We start from the raw sequence: 23,081 nt of genomic DNA, 5'->3' as shown, positions 1-23,081 counted from the left end.
ATGTGTATAAATAAAAGTTATATAATTGTATTTGAATACTGTAATATTTATTTTTGGTCGTTACTTTACACACATGTTGAGTGTTTTCCGAACGCTATACTATTTTCAGATCAAGTAGTAAAAATCATGTCGTGTAAGTAATTAGAGTCCACATCGCACTATAATTCTCAATATTTACTATGAGATATTTAAATAGGAAAGTAACGTTGGACATCCTTAACTGTTGATTTTTTGCAAAGACCTTGCATAAAATTTGATTATTACTTATTGATGTTTGGCATTTTTGGAGCACCGTTGTTTGAGGAATAACAAGGTTGATGTAGAAAATAATAAGAAATATTTAAAATAAAGTAATTAACACTTGGATAGTCGAGCCAATATCAGAACAATTTAGATCGCAATCCATTGGGAAATGGGATTAGATGGTCGGGGCTGTTAGACAAACGGACCCATAATCCTCTATGAAGTGAAATTGACGATGGTGTTTACGAGTTTTTAAAAAGAGAAAATATAGTGTTGAGATTAATACAAGATTGATACAGAAAATATCGAAAAATTTATAAAACAAAAACGAGTGCTCCAACTATCAAATCAGTATGATGTCAATAAAATAAAAAAAGTAATAACTTTATGAGGAATGAATAGAATGTTTTTCAAAAAGTAGTTGGCATACATTAAATAAAAAATCCTAAAAAATTAGAATTTTGGGTCATCAAAGTTGTTAAATGGGTCATACCCTATTGGATCGGGTCGTATGCCAAGTTGAGCTTGTTCAATGCAGATGCCTCTTAGGCTTTGTTTCTTAATGTTGAAAGGTCTTTCCAAGGGCACTCTTGTAATTGCATCTAACTAACCATTGAAAATTTGATCATTTATTTAAAGGTAAATTACCATCACCTCTCTAATATTTGATATCATAATAAATATTTGAAAAATTATAAATACTTTCTAAATACTAAAATTCGTCTAACAACCACTTTATTCTATCAGCCTTTATTATTTTCATTCAATTTTTTCTATTAAGCCGTTCAAAATATTTTTTTGTATTATAGATTATAATTTTTATATTTTTTAAAATATTGTATGGACTAATATTCTCGATGAATTATTTACTTTATCTACCCAAAGATTTTGTTATATTTATTCAAACGGAGGGTGGGGAAAAGTAAGGGTAAAGTGGTAATTTTGATCTTGTCGTTACATGTTTATTTTTTATTTGAGGAGAAAATTTATAATTTTTTAAATAATGATGGGATATTTATAATTATATCAAATATTATGAGAGATAGCTGTAATTTAGGTATATTATGTTAGTTGATTTTTATTTTTTTTTTAAATTGATAGTAAATTTTTGATTATTTGTTAATTGTATTTTGGTGATGGTGATGGGGTGAAAAAGGGAAAATATTAAATAATGTAATTTCTGACCATATGATCAGTACCTTTTTGCTACTTCCAGGCAAATCAGAGCTAAGAAAATTCAGAAAGTTCTTCTCCCCATTCCTGCTGATTCCAACAACCCCTGAATTCCGAGTTTCAGCTGATCCAACGCCCTAGGCACTCCGCCGTCCTTCCGCTTCCGCCTAAGGTATTTCCCCCTCTCGATTCGAAATCAATTTTTCGATTTCTAAGTTTGGAAGAAGATTAGGGTTTGAAAAATTATTTTTTGATTTGTCATAGAGCTGAATCGTTGATGCTATCTTCTTTCCTCTGACGTTCGTATGCAGTTCCGGATTTCATTACATTTGTATATGCGTTGATGTGAAAAATATTGCTAATTCAAATAGATGTTTTCTCTGATCGTGGGATATTTATCAGCATTGTACAGATTAGGCAATGGGATCAAATGAAGAGCATAGTTTGATGATTGGAGAAACTGAGGTTGATTCAACGCAAATTGATCCAAAAAGAAGCCGATTTCCGTGCTGCATTGTGTGGAGTCCTCTTCCTTTGCTGTCATGGTTTTTTCCTTGCATTGGTCATATTGGGATATGCAGGCAGGATGGAGTTATCTTGGATTTCGCTGGGCCGAACTTCGTTTGCGTTGATAATTTTACTTTTGGTGCGCCAACCCGATATATTCAACTGAGCAAAGATCAGGTAGAGTTGATTAATGCAAACTCCAATTTGATTTTGATGCCCCATGAAAACATTGTTTACTTGAAAGGCACCGATCCAATTTTGTTGTTATGATGAGTCTTACTATTTTGTTGATTAGATCACTTGTGTACTTCAGGCAAAAAGGCTTATCGATGCTTATGCTATGATTTTTGCAAAAGTATGTGGTCTAACCTGTGAACATCATTTACACAAGGGCACTAGTCTGATTTCATAGATTGGTTAAACTTACTAATGTGTTAACTACTTTGATAATTCTGTTGAAAGAATAGCTTACTGGTGCGTTTTGCCATGATTTTTTTGCTGATCTATGTTCATCTAAATTGTGCAGTGCTGGACTTTTGTTGACTCCTCTGCACACGACAGCGAAGATGAGTTGATGCAAAATAGTGAGATAAGAGATATTAGGACCTGGGATGATGCCTTACGTAAAAGCACACAGGAGTACCAACATGAGTCCTACAACATCTTAACTTGCAACTGCCATTCTTTTGTGGCCAATTCTTTGAACAAGTTGAAGTTTCAGGGTGGCAATTGGAATGTAGTAAACTTGGCTCTTCTTATTTTCATCAAGGGACAGTATGTTAGTACATTAGCACTTCTTCGGACCTATGTACCATTTCTTGTTGTACTTGGCCTGGGGCTTGTCTTTGGAGGGGAGATCTTTCTCGCTTATTTGGCGATCTTCATTTTCGCTCTTGTCGGGTGGTTTCTTATAGGTACTTACTGTTTTAGAAAATTGATCCATGTGTAGCCTTTGTTGCGAGTTTCTTGACTGTTGTTATACTGTTCAATAGATTATTATACATTTGAGGTATAATGCTTATACCTTGTAAATTTACTCAACGAAGTGGAAGGTTTTTCCTTTTTTACGATTCATTTTTGGCTGCATATATTTGAGCAAATGGAAAGCTGACTACTTGTTTCTGAAGTTTCTAGGTGCTGTTGAGGATATCTTACCTTATCGTATAAATTAGTAATAGTGAAATGTTAACTCTATAAATCTGTAAATTTTGTGAAAGGACATTTTGGTGCTTGTCTTAATTTTATGTCTTAGCTTTCGGAGTAGCAGATAACATGTCTGAGGTATATAGTTTTACTTCCCCACTACTAAGATAGAGAGGTGACAGAAGGGCATAATACAAGCTGTGGAAACTGGATAGTAGCTACTGTGCAATATTTCCTGATTGGTGTACTACTACAAACATGCACAAGGAGTATGTTGCACTATAAGGTGTTCCGGTTCTCTTCAGGCCACTGCTAAACATATCTGCATGACTTATATGAGCTCCTCACTTGTTCTGTGGGCATAAAGCGGGCAGCGTAAGAGTTCGACGTCTCAAATGCAACTCCTATTCTAGTACGTTGTGTAGACGCTACCCAACTACTAGGCTTTTGTTCATGTTTCTTGTTCCTATGCAGGTGAATTTGGCCTGTCATTTTGACCTTATGCTTGGTAGAGGATTAGGAAGAATGGGATTTCCGTTTGCATTTCCCAGTTCCAGTCAACTAGCCAAGTTATGGGGACACTCTTGAAGCAAACATTAGTCTGCTTTTGATAGCTAGTGCCTGTTGTCGACCAAGAGAGAAAGAGAAATTAGGCAGAAATACAAATGAATGAGACAAATGTGGATTTAAAATGAGGCTAATTACATATTGTGTCCCTATATATAGCCCCTTACTCGCTTTTGGTTTCTAATGTTCCCTTGCCGCAATTTTGATCCTTAATCTTTACCCCTGTTTTTTTTTGTTTTTTGTTTTTATGTTTTGTGTCCAACTGTTAAAAAAAGTGTTAAAAATAACTGTGAGCCAAAGAACACGGTCGTGTATTACATGGGAAAGGATACAAAAATTACACGGTTGAGTCGGGAAGAACACGTCCTGGCCGTGTTAAAGAACATGGTCTGAAAACTGTTTGTATCAAACTTGTTTTCTCGTTTACTTGATTCACAGATCCACTGGGATGACATCTTCTCAATGACAGATCCAACAGGGGCAAAATATTAAACTTGTTTGTACTAGCGTTTGAGGCGGGACTTCCCAAAGGCCTTTCAGGTAGTTATACCCCTAAGGAAGTATAAAGTTTTATTGGTTTTTGTAGTTCTTCCAATGTAGTTTATTCACACAAATATGCACACATACATGAGATATTGTCTTCTGAATAACTAACTAAAACTGAAAATGACTTGCCTTTTGAGCCAATTTGATACTCATGACTTGAGGTTCGCATCATCCTCTGAAGACTTGACACAAAGTTGAAACAAATAATTTCCAGAGCGCATGTGATACTCTACTATTTCCTTGGCAGAAGCCAGAAGAGAAGGATCGCAATCAACTAGCTCGATCATTTTAAGATAGCTGTTGTATCGAATTGAGCAGAGGGTCTCTTTGAATATGTTGCAGTGCTGAATGATTAGATGCTCGAGCCTTTGGAAGCTGTAAAATCTACGTTCCAACACTCCATATCAGTGTCTTCAAGTAGCAGAAACTTAAGTCTTGGCAAATTGTCCTCTTAAGTTTCCCAAGCATAGCATTGCAATTTGAGCACTTCAAGATTCCACAATTCAGCAATACTGCCCATGTGTTCCCAAGGCAATCCAAACCACACTTGAAGTTAACTTTTTAGTACCTGATGGAAAAATTGATGCAGCAGGCGGTTCAGGGGTGACAACTGAGAGCTGAGAGGTTAGGATTCACAATGACATATTTGAGTGATTCAAGTGTGTGGAGATGCCAAAGTTGATCAAAGCAACATAGTGGTTCAACAACATCTCATGCTAATTCAGTTTGAATTTCTAGTTTTTTCAGATTTGGGATTCTTTCGAGGACCTCTTTGGTACAACTGTGAGCACTAACACCTAAAAGTGTTAAGAGGTTTGGCAAGCTAGCATTATCCGAAGTAAGAATTGTTACTTCCTTTCTCATGACTTGGAGATGCCTCAATTCTTGCATATTCCATATCTCAATGGACGGATAAGAGCAACGAGCCGCAGAAGATAGGATCCTTAGATGTTGACGGGTAATCAACTAATGAAGATTCCATAATTTGGTTATGGAAGCAGGGACTTTTCCATTATAAGTGAAAGTAAGGTACCTTAATTGAACCAGTTTTACAACTTCAATTGGGAACATGTAGAAGAAGATCGTAAATACAACCTTTAATGCAGACATATTGGTACTGGATGCCGATGGTGGGGACCAGTAAACAGGAGCGAACACACATTTGAAATGGATGAAACTGAATTGCGGATACTATTTCCGCCTCTCCATTTCTGGAACTATTCATGACATGGAAAAACTTGCACTTGCCGGCTTCACTGGTATATAAATGCAGAAAGCCCGAATGGACCTTGCGGGTTTTACTTTCCACACACTGACTATCCGTTGCAAAAATAAGTAACTCTATGAGGTATTGTTCGTCTAATATATTTTAAGAGGTATTTGTGTAAATCTTCATCATTTAATAGAAAATGTATTTATAATTGCAACTACAATGTTCAAATGTGTTACATAAATTTGTATTAAAAATAAATTATGTGTAATTAAACCTAATTTAAAGAAATGTCAATGTAAATTTACTCTTATTTTTATCTCTCTCCGTTGCGGAAATGTTGATCCAACAGCCCCATAATTTATAACAATTTCATACATGCCTATCATATGTGATTATTCGTTGCATGTGAACTGCATTCCCTCCACAAACATTATATTAACTAGCGACAAAAGCACACTAAAATAAATCTCACATAATTTTGGATGTCTACCATGCAAATTCTGAGGCTAGTTTCCCGAAACATTCGCAATGGCCACATTTCACCTTAATCGGCCTTAAGAGCTTTTGCTGCAGACATCTCTCCTTGGATGTCTAGGCCATAAGGCTCAGGAATAAAGAGAATGCCATGGACAGGAATAGGGAGAAAGGGTTGATGCTTTTGAGATTTTGGTGCCGGATATAACTTAGAAATGTGCTCAGTAATGAGAAGTAAAATTTGAGGTGACATTTGACATAATTCTTTGTTTATTAGTACAAAAGTAACTTCGCATTTTAATCCCATTTGTCTGCTATGATAATAAAATAATCAAGCAATTTGTCTTGGAGTAGTAAACATATTGTTGATTCTGTCCCAACATATCGCAATTTTATCTTGATGTGATTTATCACATGTTTATCCCATCCCAGACGGTAAACATGGCCTTAGGAAAGAAATGGGTTGTGTATGATGAGGGCAACCCTTCCGTACATATATTTAGCAGAGTGGCAAGAACGAAGTCACGGATGACTCAAGTGAGAATTAATTATGATTTATGAGGAAAAAAATTGGTCGGCTGCATGACCAGATGTAAAACTTAAAGTTATGTTTGCTGACATTAAAAGTTGCCATAATACAGATATTATGATGTATGGATCAAAGTATGTTCAATACTCTCATCCCATCAATCAACAAGTACTTGTAAGAGGACTCTCTTTTTATACCAAACCATGAGAGAACCTCATAACTTGGAATAAATTAAAGACATCTCAAAAGGAGCATCAAAGAAAACTCACAACTTATGGCTGAGCTGCTTCTGATTTTATCTGAATTCTGCAATCTCAAACACCCGACCTGTTCCATCAAGTGAAACAGATACTAGAAAGTCTCCGTTGGCGGATATGGCGATAGACTGAATTGCATCAGAGTGTCCACTAAATATTTTTGCGCAATCTCCAGAGAGACTATCCCAAACTCGCACCTTTCCGTCAAGACAGCCGGTGGCTATATATCTAGAACCGGCAAGCCATTGCAGACATGTGACTCCCTCCTGCCAAAGATTTTTGACATTAAGTATGCTAAGAATACACATGATTGAAATGGAATACTCGGTGGCTTGAGGACTAGATGTATCAAAATCTTAGTTGCAAGTTGGCGTCCATAATTCCTAATTTGAGGTAAGATAGCAGCTCAAGTGTATCTGTATTGTTGTTAAAAAAGATATAACCTCTTCATAACTTGATATCACCAACTGCCTTGGGTTGTTGGTCTAATTCCAGCATTCAACAGTTCGGCAGATAAAACTATATCTGCCCCTTAGTAATGGAAATTACATTAGTAGGAATATATAGTCGATGAGACTACAAAAACCCTCCGAGTTTCTATCGTTAAGAGATCCAAATGGCAGCTGTGGAACTTGCTGCTGCTGTTGCCCATACCCCACCAAATAGGAACAGATTTAATATGATTTCAATTAATTTCACAGACATAATAAAAAAAAAAAGTAAACTATTAAAAACAGAAGTTGTCACTAGTCTAATCAGTCGTCCAAGTAACAACTATACCGATTTGTCTATGGAACAATTCTCACGAACACAGAGGCCATCAATGAGAACTCCAAAGGATATATAACCTCCTAAAACTAGACTGTTTCTAAAGTCTTTCACTTCAATATTTCCAACTTTCACATAAGGCTTTTGACTTTAACTTTATCCATCAAGAGCTCATTTCATAATTTCAGCTATTTCTGCTCTACTGCCAGCACTTTAGTCTCAGAAAAGTACTCAATTTGAAAGTACTGAAACTCGTGAAATGCTAGAAATTTAGCTTGCTTCATGGAGGCTGAAGCTCTCTGGTCTTGCATTTTAACATTAAGTCCTTTACCTATTTAACAGGCCAGCACAGCCTCCTTCGGGACTGTTTACACTGGTCTAAATCTCCAGGAAATCAGAATTTGCAATCATGAATACTTGTATTATCAAAAACAAAAAAGAAAAAGAGTAATTCGGTGAACCTCATGGTCGCATATGCAACGAGGTGATGAATGCTGATCCCAGATTATAAGCTTCTTATCCATGCTTCCTGTTGCGGCTCTCCAACCATCCCGTCGAGAGCTGCAAGTACATTTTACACCAATAGGGTTTCAGATATCTTGAAAGCTAGAAGAAAATATAAGAGACATTCTAATAAATAGAAGATGAAGAGGACAAAGTGGCCAAACCTTGCTTCAAAAGCAGCACACTCGACAGAATCAGAATGTGCACTTAAAGAACTAACGACCTGTTGATTGCCACAATATAAGATTGTTCACACCTTAGGAAAACTGCCTTTCTATGCCAGCAGTAGAAAGAATCCACAGCAACCCAATATAAGTATTAAACAAGGAAAAAGCAAATAAACCTTCCCAGTTGATATATTAACAACATGAACAGAACCATCGTTGGATCCAGTAAGTGCAAGACTAGAGTCCGAGTTGATTGTCAAGCATGTAAGTCCTTCAGTGTGATAAGGATGACCTTGCAATACAAAGTACATTTTTTTTTTTTTCAGTATTCAGTAGAGCCAACGAAATCCTGGAAATAACCAAAAACTGAAGCAAAACATACCTCTGACAACATGGATAATCTCTGCCGTTTTAGGGTTCCAAATTCTCAAAGTTGCATCATCAGAGCCGCTACAGATAGTTCTACCTTCAAAAAGAGAAAATCATAACAGATAACGATTCTGCATAAGTACAAAATAATAGTGCAAAGTTGAACATCAGATCTTCCTCATGAAAGAAAGTAAGTACCATCAGGCGTGAAATCACCGCAGGTTACGCTACTCCCATGACCAGAGAAAACTTGAAGAAAAGCAGCTCTGTCAGCATTCCACATCCAAACAGAGGAATCCTCTGAACCAGCCAAGAGCAAATGTCCTTTGGGATGCCACCTGACCCACTGAGAAACTTACTGTTTTAGATAGTATAAACTAGAAGAAGATTAACCAAATATCTCAAAGATCACCTCAATGCCGCCAGAAGGACCATCAAGAGTGCATTTTAACTCTCCTCTAGTTATGTCCCATACTTTAACAACTCCATCCAAGCTTCCAGATGCAAGCAATTGTCCATCTGCACTGAAAGACAAACTGGACACAGAGTCCTGGTGACCTGCAGTCGGAAGAATATGCAAAATGTGAAAAAAATGTACTCAAATAACAGGTCACAAGGTAATTTTTCAACTGGTAACTTTTAATAAAACAAAATGGGGAGTAAACTATTACTACATATTAGGTATAACCAAAATCTCCTTTGGGCCTTAATACTGTGGGATAGATACTACTGTCTTATTACAGCTACAACAACTGTAAAGTACTGATGTTTCAGAGATTGTTCTATATTCTGTTTTCACAGAAAATTACAATAGGAAGATAAAATATATTTGCTAAACAATAAGTTCTTATAAGATCAAACTCATTCCACTGCACCAACAAACTCCAGTAATTGGCCTATGTATTATCGTTCAACTTTTAGGTTATAAAGGCGACAATATCTCATAGGAGTTCTTTCATCAAAACTTCTGTTTAATAAACAAAGATGTCTTGTGTCATCAAGTTCTTATATTGCATTCTGAAGTCCAAATATTCAGAACATGAAAGATATAGAACAATTCAGATTCCTCGGATTGATCTTAGAATCAAGAACTACAATTTTTCTTTCTGCATTTCAGAAACTATGAACAAAAGGTCAATTCCATACCTTGCAACTCAAAAGCCCAGTCTCCTTGACTTATCCTCCATAAGAATCCTTTATCATCTCCACCTCCAGTTGCCACTAATGTAGCATCTGTTGGACTACACGCAGCAGTATATAGTTCACCTAGATACAAAGCAATAATGTAAGCATCATTCTTAGCAGCATAAAGCAGAGGAAAAAATTTGCAGGATCAACCATGCGGGTGGTCTTATTAACAGCAGTAATATTTATAACCAAAAAGACGACGCACTTGACTATACAAGGCAAAGGATGCCGCTTTTAAGATTATTCATAATATAATATGTTCCCACGAATGTAATTACTGTCATTCACATTTTTAACATCTATGGAGTGATATAGCACCAGAAGTTATGTAAGGCATTTATTTTCATTCAGGAAGTAATCCACAATCCTCTGAGAAAAACACAACTAAAAAGGAAACAAACTATAGAGTATGGAGGGACCCCAAAGAATTAATCTTGACTCAGAATAACTATTGGGATATTCAGCGACGAAGTGAAGAAATGAAAATAATCAACAAACATATTCTATGAAGGCAATTTCCAAAACATCCCCCCATAAATTTACTACCAAAATGATGCAAAGGAGAAAAAATCTCATCAACTTAACCAGTATTTATCTCTCTATTGGTTCCACAAAGAACCATTAAAAATGCAACTTCATTAATCTTTCCTCCAGTATCACCTTCCCCAATTAAATATATAGATCAAGTTCTTATATTAAGTTACACATCTTTGTAGACCCCAACAACAATCAGTATATATTTAAGCTAAAATAAAAGGTGTAATGAAACATAAGCTTGGTTAGAGAGATACAGTCCTCACCTGTATGACCAGTGAATATATGTATTGAATCATCAACCCCACCTGCAATCATCAGTCATAACAGGGTAAGACCACAGACATAGTTTTTTCTTTTCTTGCATGAATTCCTGCGCTAGACTCTAGAGTAAATCTTCCATCCAATTACACCAACCAAACTGATAGAGAAACTCATGTGACAATATCCAATTTCATCCAATTTGCTAATGAAGAATCAGTGGTGGAAGCAAGTTACTTTACCACCATAGAGAACTTACAATTTAGTCAAATCCCAGTTACTTGACACTATTGAGGTAGACTAAATGCCTCAAAATCCATGCTTACAATAATTGATGTCCATGTAAGACTGCCATCAATTCTCCTCTCTCATTCAAGAGTACAAAGTTTCCAGTTGTTAAATGTATTTTTGAACCATGATGTTCAATTTTACATGAAATAACTGAGTGTTACATTGAGTGCACTCACATTTTGCAATATCCCAGATGTCCTCACAAAATATATTACAACAACGACAACAACAAAAAGATTAAAAAAGAAATCATACTTGTTTGAAACAATTTAACATTTATATTGAAACTGCAAGTCTCTGAATCAGCTTATCATCGCTGCTATCACATGCAAGGAGTTTCATCTCCCATTCTTTTGTCCATTAATTTTACAGATTTGATTATGTAAGAAAATCAGCAATTAAGCAGCAGATGCATATCGTGTTCGTATGTATCTTATATATATAATTCACATATATAAAACAATGAGAAATAAAAACATTATTACTTTATCATCGGTGAAAGAAAATTGCAATAAATTGACGCACCAAATTCTTCTTCTCCATCGGAGCCTCCTTCCTCATCTGCATCTGGGAGGTCTGTAGCCACAATCATTCAATAAAACATACAGAAAAGCACAAACAGATAGACATATACTCTGAATAGATATTTCTGAGAAAAGGTACAACAGCGTACAGTATCTGATTAGACAAATTAAGAGAATTCAGACTCCATCCCACCTCTGCTGGTAATTAAAAATCAATCACTACTTTTACAGTCTTAGACATTATAAACCTAATCTACATTTTCCTATATAACACAAATATCAATTAAGGCAGCCTGTTGCGAACAAATAACAAAACATCAGATCAGTTCCGGCAACCCATTTACAAACAGGAAGGGATCATCAAATAAATCATTATCACTAAAGACCATACAAGTCTTGAACATATTTCATCACCATCAGGCAAAATTAAATCATAATAGCCACAATTAATCAGAAAAGAGAGTAACTTATAACTGCCATGGCATAAACTTTTCTACCACGACATGTGTATACCTTCTTCATCAACATCATACTCATTAATTATGTCGCTCTCATCCAGAAAAGCCTCTTCTCCATTATCCTCGTCAACGTTTGGAGATGGCGCATTCATCTCTGAGACAAAAGTGAAGTAACTCCGCCACAAACAACCAAACTGATCAATTCAAAGCAATATATCAGAAAAATTGTTATAACATGCTATTATCCATGACTAATTCGTTCACCACATATCACAACATCCAAGCATAGATCTTGCGTCAAGTGCAACCAAAAAGCATACTAATTTACACTCTTCAGCTGCATATTTGTCCAGTAACTAACATACATCAATTTTCTTTCACAAAATTCCACTTCATGTTCCCAATCGACGGCGAGTAAGTAGGAATTCAGAACATCAAATTGATCCAAAAACAGCAAGAAAACTCACCTTCGATACCGTTCAGTTTCGCTTCTGAAAGAGGGGAACTAGGGTTTTGCCTCTGCAGGGTTTTAGCCTGTTTTTCAAGTGGATTTCTCTCACTTGAATAACGAAAATAACTATGGCCAATGCCAACCGAAACAGAAACGGGTCAAACTAGCCGGACTAAGTTGACCGACCCGATTTGTATTTTTAGTACCCATGCACAGTGGGTGGGTCGGGCTAATCCAACCCTAAGATCAGCGTGAACTAATAAAAGAAATGGACTTGTTCAGCCCATGACTGCTTGAAACTGAACCGGTCCTACGAATTAATTTCTGAGATTAACTCACTCCAATTGCCCAAAACCATTTAGTTCTGAATCGGTCCTGAGCCGGGGTGTTTTTTTAATAATGTATGACATATAATTTTTATTTTATTTTATTTTTTTAAGTTGACTATTCTAATAGTGCTTTTACACTTTTGAAACTTTAAAAACTTTTATTTTATGGTTCTACTTTGAAATTTATAATACTTTAATTCATTAATACTTTTTATTTTTCTTTTCAGAATTTACTTCAAGTCCTTTTTAATTTATTATTGTAAGCTTGTCAGTCAAATTATTATTTAAATTTATTATATATTCTTAACTATTATTTTTTGTATATACATTTTCGTATGATTTAATTTATTAATTATTTATTTCATAAGAAGATTATAATTTTAGTAATTTTTTATAAGAAAACCTCAATATTATTAACAAAAATAATAAAATAAGCACATTCGGACTTGATGTGGGCTTGATCTGGGCCTTAATCGAGCCGATCCATGAGCTAAATCTAGATTTAAAAATAGATCCAATTATGGGGCTCATGATGACTCCAAAACCCGCCATGAATAGCAGTGGACTGATCCTAGACTGGGCTTTTTTGAACTGGCCCTTTTTGGGTCCTGGGCTATTGTGCACCTTGAGTACCCAATATTTAAACACGAAAAGGTTATAATAAAAAAGTTACATCAACTTCACATAAAATTTCAATTATTTCATAATACCCCTAATTATTTAAAATGTTGGCAGAAGGGATCCATACTATACATCCCTCTTTATCTCTTCTTTTATCATGCAAAGTAACTATGCTTTTTGTGTTTTAATCAATTTATATACATTCCATTCACTACAGAAAAGTATAATATTAGTAACAAAATATTAAGTAATAATTACGAAATTGTCATTATATCAAGTTGGTGTTTGTGGTTTAATTTGGTAAATTTATTCACCCTACACACACACACAAACAGACACACACACCCCACACACACCACACACATACATAAAAAAAAAAGACGCACAGATAAGGAAATAGAAAAGCCGGAACAAGGAGGGGAATCATTCAGCAAAACTTCTCAAATTTGTGATCGATAAAATTGAAAAAGAAATATAGTAGCTGATTAGAACATATAAATTATATTCCTTGACATCATGATCTCAACAGAAACCTGCTACACTAGATCATGATTTTCAGAGAGGTTGATCCAAAAACTGGATAATATTAATCACAAAATCATTGCCCTAATACAATTACATATATAAAAGATACTTGGAAATGTTGCAACTTTCTTTGCTCCAATAATAGCATTGGGTTCAAAATAGTAGTAATAGTTAAGCTCTTCTTGATGCGCACAGGCAGGCTTCACCCAAAGCGTCGAATAGCAACCAACAAGTCAAACAACTTTAAACTCAATAAAATTCCAAAGCATTAATGCAATATTTCAACTAACATGACTGATCACATGTCAAAACCGCACATAGCATACTCAGTAAATATCATAATTCTTACAACCAGAAGAACAAAGCAATTAAAATGATACATTACATCAAACTAAAAACAACAAATGCACCAAACTAATGCATTATCCACTAAGGTAAAGTGGGTTTCATGAAAAGTTCGTCAACCACCAGATTAAAGATTGAATAAAGCACACTTAGCAGCAGTTTAGAGGAACCTTAAAAGCACAAGACATATCACCTATTGTAGAAGCTAGTCCTCTTCATGGCGATGTTTCCTACTCATCTTCTCAGACCGCTTCTTGCCCCTACCCACTCGCGAATCATCTGAAGCACTGACGTCAGAATCAAAGTGTGAATATGCCTTCCTGCTCCTCCTTTTATGCCGCAGATCAGCAAAATCATTAGAACAATCATCATCTGAATGATGGTGACTCCTCCTCTTCCTCTTCTCCTTCCTACACTTCCTCTTTCTTCGCTTGCGCTTCAATTCCTGCAATTTACCGGATTCAGAAAAGTGCCTTCAATTCCTTAAAAAGAAAAATAAAAAATAAATAGAAAAGTACTTTTAAGGTAATCCAACTACCCATACTGCTCAAAACCAACATGAGATCAGAAACCAAAATCCAAAATGCTATGAATGTATGGGATGGTTAACAGAAAGCAATTAGTACTGGTTAGCTTTGTATTTACTAAGACATCTCAGCAAAAGCCCAAGCGTAAAAAAAATATAAATCACACAAGAGCCTCAACCATTAACATAGTTAGCACAAAAACTTGTAATGGATTTTGATTACTTCATAAAACTTACCTCTCTTCCAAAAAGTTAAAATTAGTATCTCAATTCAGTAAAGGAATCATTCATTATACAAAAAAGAGCCACAGGAACAACTGTGTCATTTATCAAGCAACACCACAGATTCAACAACTTATAGGTCTAATATCCTGGTTTCAACAATACCAAAACCACATTACTAGGAAACTGTTACCACTCAAATACGTATGAAACTGCCTATAAGTACTTGAAGGCAGAAAAATAACAGAAACTTGGCCATGTGAATGATTAGTTCTTTACCTGATAAACAGTAAGCCACATGTAAGCACAAGTATCAGTCAACCATCAGCTACAACATACATAACTGATTAATTGTTCCTAAGCAAAAGGACTATTTTCCCTCTTCCATGCGAGTACGCAAAAATCAAGGTGATGCTACAGAAACTACCATGTGATTCAAAGGTGAAAATTATAGAGACCGCTATTAGTAGGAAGGAAATCAAAATGGCTATACACACCAAAGTCAGGGTTCAAAATACAACATTTTGTAGTGGCCGTTGGCAACCAATTCAAGAATTGGTTAGCAGATCATAACCACCCAAGACATTTATCAGATTTTATCAATCCTCCACTCATTTTCTCTCACTATATCCTCTCTAGTAAAGTAATCAATCCAAAAACACTCTTGCTAACGAGATATATTGAAAGGAAAAAAAAAAAAGAGGGACAATGCACTCTCTCCTGTCCTGTTATTGCTCTTCGTTTCAATAAATACTCTTTCCTATCACGTAAATAAAAATGAGAATACACATCTATGCAAGCATACAAAATATTACAAAGGCCATAAATATACCACAAAGACACACAATACCCATAATGAACATAACATATTGGAAAACTAAGATAACATCCTACACGAGAAAAAAAGGGTTGTGTAGATAGAAATGAATACTTAGATATTAAAGGAGAACGGTAAATATAACAAGATGTAGATGGTATTCGTTGGCGCAGAAGATAAAGGCAACACCTCTCTTCTTCTATGTTTAAAATGGAAGTAAAACATGTCTTACCGTGACAGACACACACACACACACACATACACACCCTACACACACACACCCTACACAAACACACACAAACACACCACACACACACACACACACACACCCTACACAAACACACACACACACACACCACACACACACACACACCCCACACACACACACACACACCCTACACAAACACACACACACACCCCACACACACACACCCCACAAGCACATATACACACATACCCCACACACACACACACACCACACACATACACAAAAAAAAAGACGCACAGATAAGGAAATGGAAAAGCCGGAACAAGAAGGGGGATCATTCAGCAAAACTTCTCAAATTTGTGGTCGATAAAATTGAAAAAGAAATGTAGTACCTGATTAGAACATATAAATTATATTCCTTAACATCATGATCTCATCAGAAACCTGCTACACCAGATCATGATTTTCAGAAAGGTTGATCCAGAAACTGGATAATGTTAATCACAAAATCATTGCCCTAATACAATTACATATATAAAAGATATTTGGAAATACTGCAACCTTCTTTGCTCCAATAATAGCATTGGTTCAAAAGAGCAATAATAGTTAAGCTCTTCTTGATGCCTATAGGCAGGCTTCGTTCAAAGCGTCGAACAACAACCAACAAGTTAAACAACTTTAAACTCAAAAAAATCCAAAGCATTACTGCAATATTTCAACTAACATGATTGTCACATGTCAAAACTGCACATAGCATACTCAGTAAATATCAGAATTATTACAACCATAAGAACAAAGCAATTAAAATGATACATTACATCAAACTAAAAACAACAAATGCACCAACCTAATGCATTGTCCATTAAGCTAAAATGTTACCATTCAAATATGTATGAAACTGTCTATAAGTACATGATGGCAGAAAAATAACAAAAACTTGGGCAGGTGAATGATTAGTTCTTTACCTGATAAACAGTAAGCCACATGTAAGCACAAACATGTGTCAACCATCAACTACAACATACATAACTGATTAATTGTTCCTGAGCAAAAGGACCATTTTCACTCTTCCATGCGAGTACGCAAAAATCAAGGTGATGCTACAGAAACTACCATGTGATTCAAAGGTGAAAATTATAGAGACCGGTATTAGCAGGAAGGAAATCAAAATGGCTCAACACAACCAAAGTCAGGGTTCAAAACTACAACATTTTGTAGTGGCCGCTGGCAACCAATTCAAGAATTGGTTAGCAGATCATAACCACCCAAGACATTTATCAGATTTTATCAATCCTCCACTCATTTTCTCTCACTATATCCTCTCTAGTAAAGTAATCAATCCAAAAACACTCTTGCTAACGAGATATATTGAAAGGAAAAAAAAAAAGAGGGACAATGCACTCTCTCCTGTCCTGTTATTGCTCTTCGTTTCAATAAATACTCTTTCCTATCACGTAAATAAAAATGAGAATACACATCTATGCAAGCATACAAAATATTACAAAGGCCATAAATATACCACAAAGACACACAATACCCATAATGAACATAACATATTGGAAAACTAAGATAACATCCTACACGAGAAAAAAAGGGTTGTGTAGATAGAAATGAATACTTAGATATTAAAGGAGAACGGTAAATATAACAAGATGTAGATGGTATTCGTTGGTGTAGAAGATAAATGCAACACCTCTCTTCTTCTATGTTTAAAATAGAAGTAAAACATGTCTTAACGTGACACACACATACCCACACACATACACACCCTACACAAACACACACACACACCACACACACACACACACCCTAGTCAAACACACACACACACCCCACACACACACACACTACACAAACACACACACACCAACACACACACACACACAAACATACACACACACACACTACACAAACACACACACACCCCACACACACACACCCCACATACACACACACGCCACACACACACACACCACAAGCACATACACACATACACACACACACACACACCACACACATACACAAAAAAAAAGACGGATAGATAAGGAAATGGAAAAGCCGGAACAAGAAGGGGGATCATTCAGCAAAACTTCTCAAATTTGTGGTCGATAAAATTGAAAAAGAAATGTAGTACCTGATTAGAACATTTAAATTATATTCCTTAACATCATGATTTCATCAGAAACCTGCTACACCAGATCATGATTTTCAGAAAGGTTGATCCAGAAACTGGATAGTGTTAATCACAAAATCATTGCCCTAATAACATTACATATATAAAAGATACTTGAAAATGCTGCAACCTTCTTTGCTCCAATAATAGTATTGGTTCAAAAGAGCAACAATAGTTAAGCTCTTCTTAATGCCCACAGGCAAGCTTCGCCCAAAGCGTCGAACAACAACCAACAAGTTAAACAACTTTAAACTCAATAAAATTCCAAAGCATTACTGCAATATTTCAACTAACATGATTGTCACATGTCAAAACTGCACATAGCATACTCAGTAAATATCAGAATTATTACAACCATAAGAACAAAGCAATTAAAATGATACATTACATCAAACTAAAAACAACAAATGCACCAACCTAATGCATTGTCCATTAAGCTAAAATGTTACCATTCAAATATGTATGAAACTGTCTATAAGTACATGATGGCAGAAAAATAACAAAAACTTGGGCAGGTGAATGATTAGTTCTTTACCTGATAAACAGTAAGCCACATGTAAGCACAAACATGTGTCAACCATCAACTACAACATACATAACTGATTAATTGTTCCTGAGCAAAAGGACCATTTTCACTCTTCCATGCGAGTACGCAAAAATCAAGGTGATGCTACAGAAACTACCATGTGATTCAAAGGTGAAAATTATAGAGACCGGTATTAGCAGGAAGGAAATCAAAATGGCTCAACACAACCAAAGTCAGGGTTCAAAACTACAACATTTTGTAGTGGCCGCTGGCAACCAATTCAAGAATTGGTTAGCAGATCATAACCACCCAAGACATTTATCAGATTTTATCAATCCTCCACTCATTTTCTCTCACTATATCCTCTCTAGTAAAGTAATCAATCCAAGAACACTCTTGCTAACGAGATATATTGAAAGGAAAAAAAAAAGAGGGACAATGCACTCTCTCCTGTCCTGTTATTGCTCTTCGTTTCAATAAATACTCTTTCCTATCACGTAAATAAAAATGAGAATACACATCTATGCAAGCACACAAAAATATTACAAAGGCCATAAATATACCACAAAGACACACAATATCCATAATGAACATAACATATTGGAAAACTAAGATAACATCCTACACGAGAAAAAAAGGGTTGTGTAGATAGAAATGAAGACTTAGATATTAAAGGAGAACGGTAAATATAACAAGATGTAGATGGTATTCGTTGGCGTAGAAGATAAATGCAACACCTCTCTTCTTCTATGTTTAAAATAGAAGTAAAACATGTCTTACCGTGACACACACACCCACCCACACACATACACACCCTACACAAACACACACACACACCACACACACACACCACACACACACACACACACACACCCTACTCAAACACACACACACACACACACCCCACAAACACACAAACACACACACACACACACTACACACACACACACACGCCACACACACACACACCACAAGCACATACACACATACACACACACACATACACCACACACATACACAAAAAAAAAGACGCACAGATAAGGAAATGGAAAAGTCGGTACAAAAAGGGGGATCATTCAGCAAAACTTCTCAAATTTGTGGTCGATAAAATTGAAAAAGAAATGTAGTACCTGATTAGAACATTTAAATTATATTCCTTAACATCATGATTTCATCAGAAACCTGCTACACCAGATCATGATTTTCAGAAAGGTTGATCCAGAAACTGGATAGTGTTAATCACAAAATCATTGCCCTAATAACATTACATATATATAAGATACTTGAAAATGCTGCAACCTTCTTTGCTCCAATAATAGTATTGGTTCAAAAGAGCAACAATAGTTAAGCTCTTCTTAATGCCCACAGGCAAGCTTCGCCCAAAGCGTCGAACAACAACCAACAAGTTAAACAACTTTAAACTCAATAAAATTCCAAAGCATTACTGCAATATTTCAACTAACATGATTGTCACATGTCAAAACTGCACATAGCATACTCAGTAAATATCAGAATTATTACAACCATAAGAACAAAGCAATTAAAATGATGCATTATATCAAACTAAAAACAACAAATGCACCAACCTAATGCATTGTCCATTAAGCTAAAATGTTACCATTCAAATATGTATGAAACTGTCTATAAGTACATGATGGCAGAAAAATAACAAAAACTTGGGCAGGTGAATGATTAGTTCTTTACCTGATAAACAGTAAGCCACATGTAAGCACAAACATGTGTCAACCATCAACTACAACATACATAACTGATTAATTGTTCCTGAGCAAAAGGACCATTTTCACTCTTCCATGCGAGTACGCAAAAATCAAGGTGATGCTACAGAAACTACCATGTGATTCAAAGGTGAAAATTATAGAGACCGGTATTAGTAGGAAGGAAATCAAAATGGCTCAACACAACCAAAGTCAGGGTTCAAAACTACAACATTTTGTAGTGGCCGCTGGCAACCAATTCAAGAATTGGTTAGCAGATCATAACCACCCAAGACATTTATCAGATTTTATCAATCCTCCACTCATTTTCTCTCACTATATCCTCTCTAGTAAAGTAATCAATCCAAGAACACTCTTGCTAACGATATATATTGAAAGGAAAAAAAAAAGAGGGACAATGCACTCTCTCCTGTCCTGTTATTGCTCTTCGTTTCAATAAATACTCTTTCCTATCACGTAAATAAAAATGAGAATACACATCTATGCAAGCACACAAAAATATTACAAAGGCCATAAATATACCACAAAGACACACAATATCCATAATGAACATAACATATTGGAAAACTAAGATAACATCCTACACGAGAAAAAAAGGGTTGTGTAGATAGAAATGAAGACTTAGATATTAAAGGAGAACGGTAAATATAACAAGATGTAGATGGTATTCGTTGGCGTAGAAGATAAATGCAACACCTCTCTTCTTCTATGTTTAAAATAGAAGTAAAACATGTCTTACCGTGACACACAAAAACACACACACACACACACACACACACACACACTACACAAACACACACACACCAACACACACACACACACACACCACACACACACACCACAAGCACATACACACATACACACAAACACACACCACACACATACACAAAAAAAAAAGACGCACAGATAAGGAAATGGAAAAGTCGGAACAAGAAGGGGGATCATTCAACAAAACTTCTCAAATTTGTGGTCGATAAAATTGAAAAAGAAATGTAGTACCTGATTAGAACATATAAATTATATTCCTTAACATCATGATTTCATCAGAAACCTGCTACACCAGATCATTATTTTCAGAAAGGTTGATCCAGAAACTGGATAGTGTTAATCACAAAATCATTGCCCTAATAACATTACATATATAAAAGAGACTTGGAAATGCTGCAACCTTCTTTGCTCCAATAATAGCATTGGTTCAAAAGAGCAACAATAGTTAAGCTCTTCTTAATGCCCACAGGCAAGCTTCGCCCAAAGCGTCGAACAACAACCAACAAGTTAAACAACTTTAAACTCAATAAAATTCCAAAGAATTACTGCAATATTTCAACTAACAGGACTGTCACATGTCAAAACTGCACATAGCATACTCAGTAAATATCAGAATTATTACAACCATAAGAACAAAGCAATTAAAATGATGCATTTACATCAAACTAAAAACAACAAATGCACCAACCTAATGCATTCTCCATTAAGCTAAAACGTTACCATTCAAATATGTATGAAACTGTCTATAAGTACATGATGGCAGAAAAATAACAAAAACTTGGACAGGTGAATGATTAGTTCTTTACCTGATAAACAGTAAGCCACATGTAAGCACAAACATGTGTCAACCATCAACTACAACATACATAACTGATTAATTGTTCCTGAGCAAAAGGACCATTTTCATTCTTCCATGCGAGTACGCAAAAATCAAGGTGATGCTACAGAAACTACCATGTGATTCAAAGGTGAAAATTATAGAGACCGTTATAGCAGGAAGGAAATCAAAATGGCTCAACACACCAAAGTCAGGGTTCAAAACTACAACATTTTGTAGTGGCCGCTGGCAACCAATTCAAGAATTGGTTAGCAGATCATAACCACCCAAGACATTTATCAGATTTTATCAATCCTCCACTCATTTTCTCTCACTATATCCTCTCTAGTAAAGTAATCAATCCAAAAACACTCTTGCTAACGAGATATATTGAAAGGAAAAAAAAAAAGAGGGACAATGCACTCTCTCCTGTCCTGTTATTGCTCTTCGTTTCAATAAATACTCTTTCCTATCACGTAAATAAAAATGAGAATACACATCTATGCAAGCATACAAAATATTACAAAGGCCATAAATATACCACAAAGACACACAATACCCATAATGAACATAACATATTGGAAAACTAAGATAACATCCTACACGAGAAAAAAAGGGTTGTGTAGATAGAAATGAATACTTAGATATTAAAGGAGAACGGTAAATATAACAAGATGTAGATGGTATTCGTTGGTGTAGAAGATAAATGCAACACCTCTCTTCTTCTATGTTTAAAATAGAAGTAAAACATGTCTTAACGTGACACACACATACCCACACACATACACACCCTACACAAACACACACACACACCACACACACACACACACCCTAGTCAAACACACACACACACCCCACACACACACACACTACACAAACACACACACACCAACACACACACACACACAAACATACACACACACACACACTACACAAACACACACACACCCCACACACACACACCCCACATACACACACACGCCACACACACACACACCACAAGCACATACACACATACACACACACACACACACCACACACATACACAAAAAAAAAGACGCATAGATAAGGAAATGGAAAAGCCGGAACAAGAAGGGGGATCATTCAGCAAAACTTCTCAAATTTGTGGTCGATAAAATTGAAAAAGAAATGTAGTACCTGATTAGAACATATAAATTATATTCCTTAACATCATGATCTCATCAGAAACCTGCTACACCAGATCATGATTTTCAGAAAGGTTGATCCAGAAACTGGATAATGTTAATCACAAAATCATTGCCCTAATACAATTACATATA

At 35.7% G+C, this 23,081-nt stretch overlaps 2 protein-coding genes across 3 annotated transcripts; one reads left to right on the top strand and one right to left on the bottom strand.

Moving 5' to 3' along the window:
• Positions 1–1,427: 1,427 nt before the first annotated feature.
• Positions 1,428–2,997, top strand: RTH (RTE1-homolog). 2 transcript variants are annotated; one of them, XM_011088990.3, is made up of 3 exons: positions 1,428–1,588; positions 1,819–2,100; positions 2,450–2,997. In XM_011088990.3, exons 2-3 carry the CDS (start codon positions 1,837–1,839, stop codon positions 2,870–2,872), a joined length of 687 nt encoding a protein of 228 aa, XP_011087292.1. In that variant the 5' UTR covers positions 1,428–1,588; positions 1,819–1,836; the 3' UTR covers positions 2,873–2,997. The 2 variants fall into 2 exon arrangements, with proteins under 2 accessions (XP_011087292.1, XP_020551407.1); XM_020695748.2 differs by having other exon boundaries at positions 1,438–1,588; positions 1,829–2,100.
• A 3,462-nt stretch (positions 2,998–6,459) lies between these two features.
• On the bottom strand, positions 6,460–12,334 carry LOC105168832 (transducin family protein / WD-40 repeat family protein). Its single transcript, XM_011088989.3, has 12 exons — positions 12,184–12,334; positions 11,772–11,910; positions 11,260–11,310; positions 10,449–10,490; positions 9,607–9,726; positions 8,873–9,018; positions 8,659–8,806; positions 8,474–8,557; positions 8,268–8,383; positions 8,089–8,147; positions 7,882–7,981; positions 6,460–6,918 (listed from the first exon to the last, which is right to left on the bottom strand). Exons 2-12 carry the CDS (start codon positions 11,866–11,868, stop codon positions 6,691–6,693), a joined length of 1,191 nt encoding a protein of 396 aa, XP_011087291.1. The 5' UTR covers positions 11,869–11,910; positions 12,184–12,334; the 3' UTR covers positions 6,460–6,690.
• Between the last annotated feature and the right edge of the window lie 10,747 nt (positions 12,335–23,081).

Source organism: Sesamum indicum, linkage group LG8, assembly GCF_026168435.1.
Source record: "Sesamum indicum cultivar Baizhima isolate 11 linkage group LG8, ASM2616843v1, whole genome shotgun sequence".
Taxonomy (NCBI): domain Eukaryota; kingdom Viridiplantae; phylum Streptophyta; class Magnoliopsida; order Lamiales; family Pedaliaceae; genus Sesamum; species Sesamum indicum.
Note: the sequence above shows the minus strand (reverse complement) of the source record. Positions and strands in the feature narration are given on the sequence as shown.

Excerpts from the sequence above, each read along its gene's own strand:
- RTH (XM_011088990.3), top strand. The coding sequence starts at position 1,837 with ATGGGATCAAATGAAGAGCATAGTTTGATGATTGGAGAAACTGAGGTT. Across the intron at positions 2,101-2,449 it reads TTCAACTGAGCAAAGATCAG|TGCTGGACTTTTGTTGACTC; the intron begins GTAGAGTTGATT and ends TAAATTGTGCAG.
- LOC105168832 (XM_011088989.3), bottom strand. The coding sequence starts at position 11,868 with ATGAATGCGCCATCTCCAAACGTTGACGAGGATAATGGAGAAGAGGCT. Across the intron at positions 8,558-8,658 it reads CGGTGATTTCACGCCTGATG|GTAGAACTATCTGTAGCGGC; the intron begins GTACTTACTTTC and ends CTCTTTTTGAAG. Across the intron at positions 8,384-8,473 it reads GATTATCCATGTTGTCAGAG|GTCATCCTTATCACACTGAA; the intron begins GTATGTTTTGCT and ends TTGTATTGCAAG.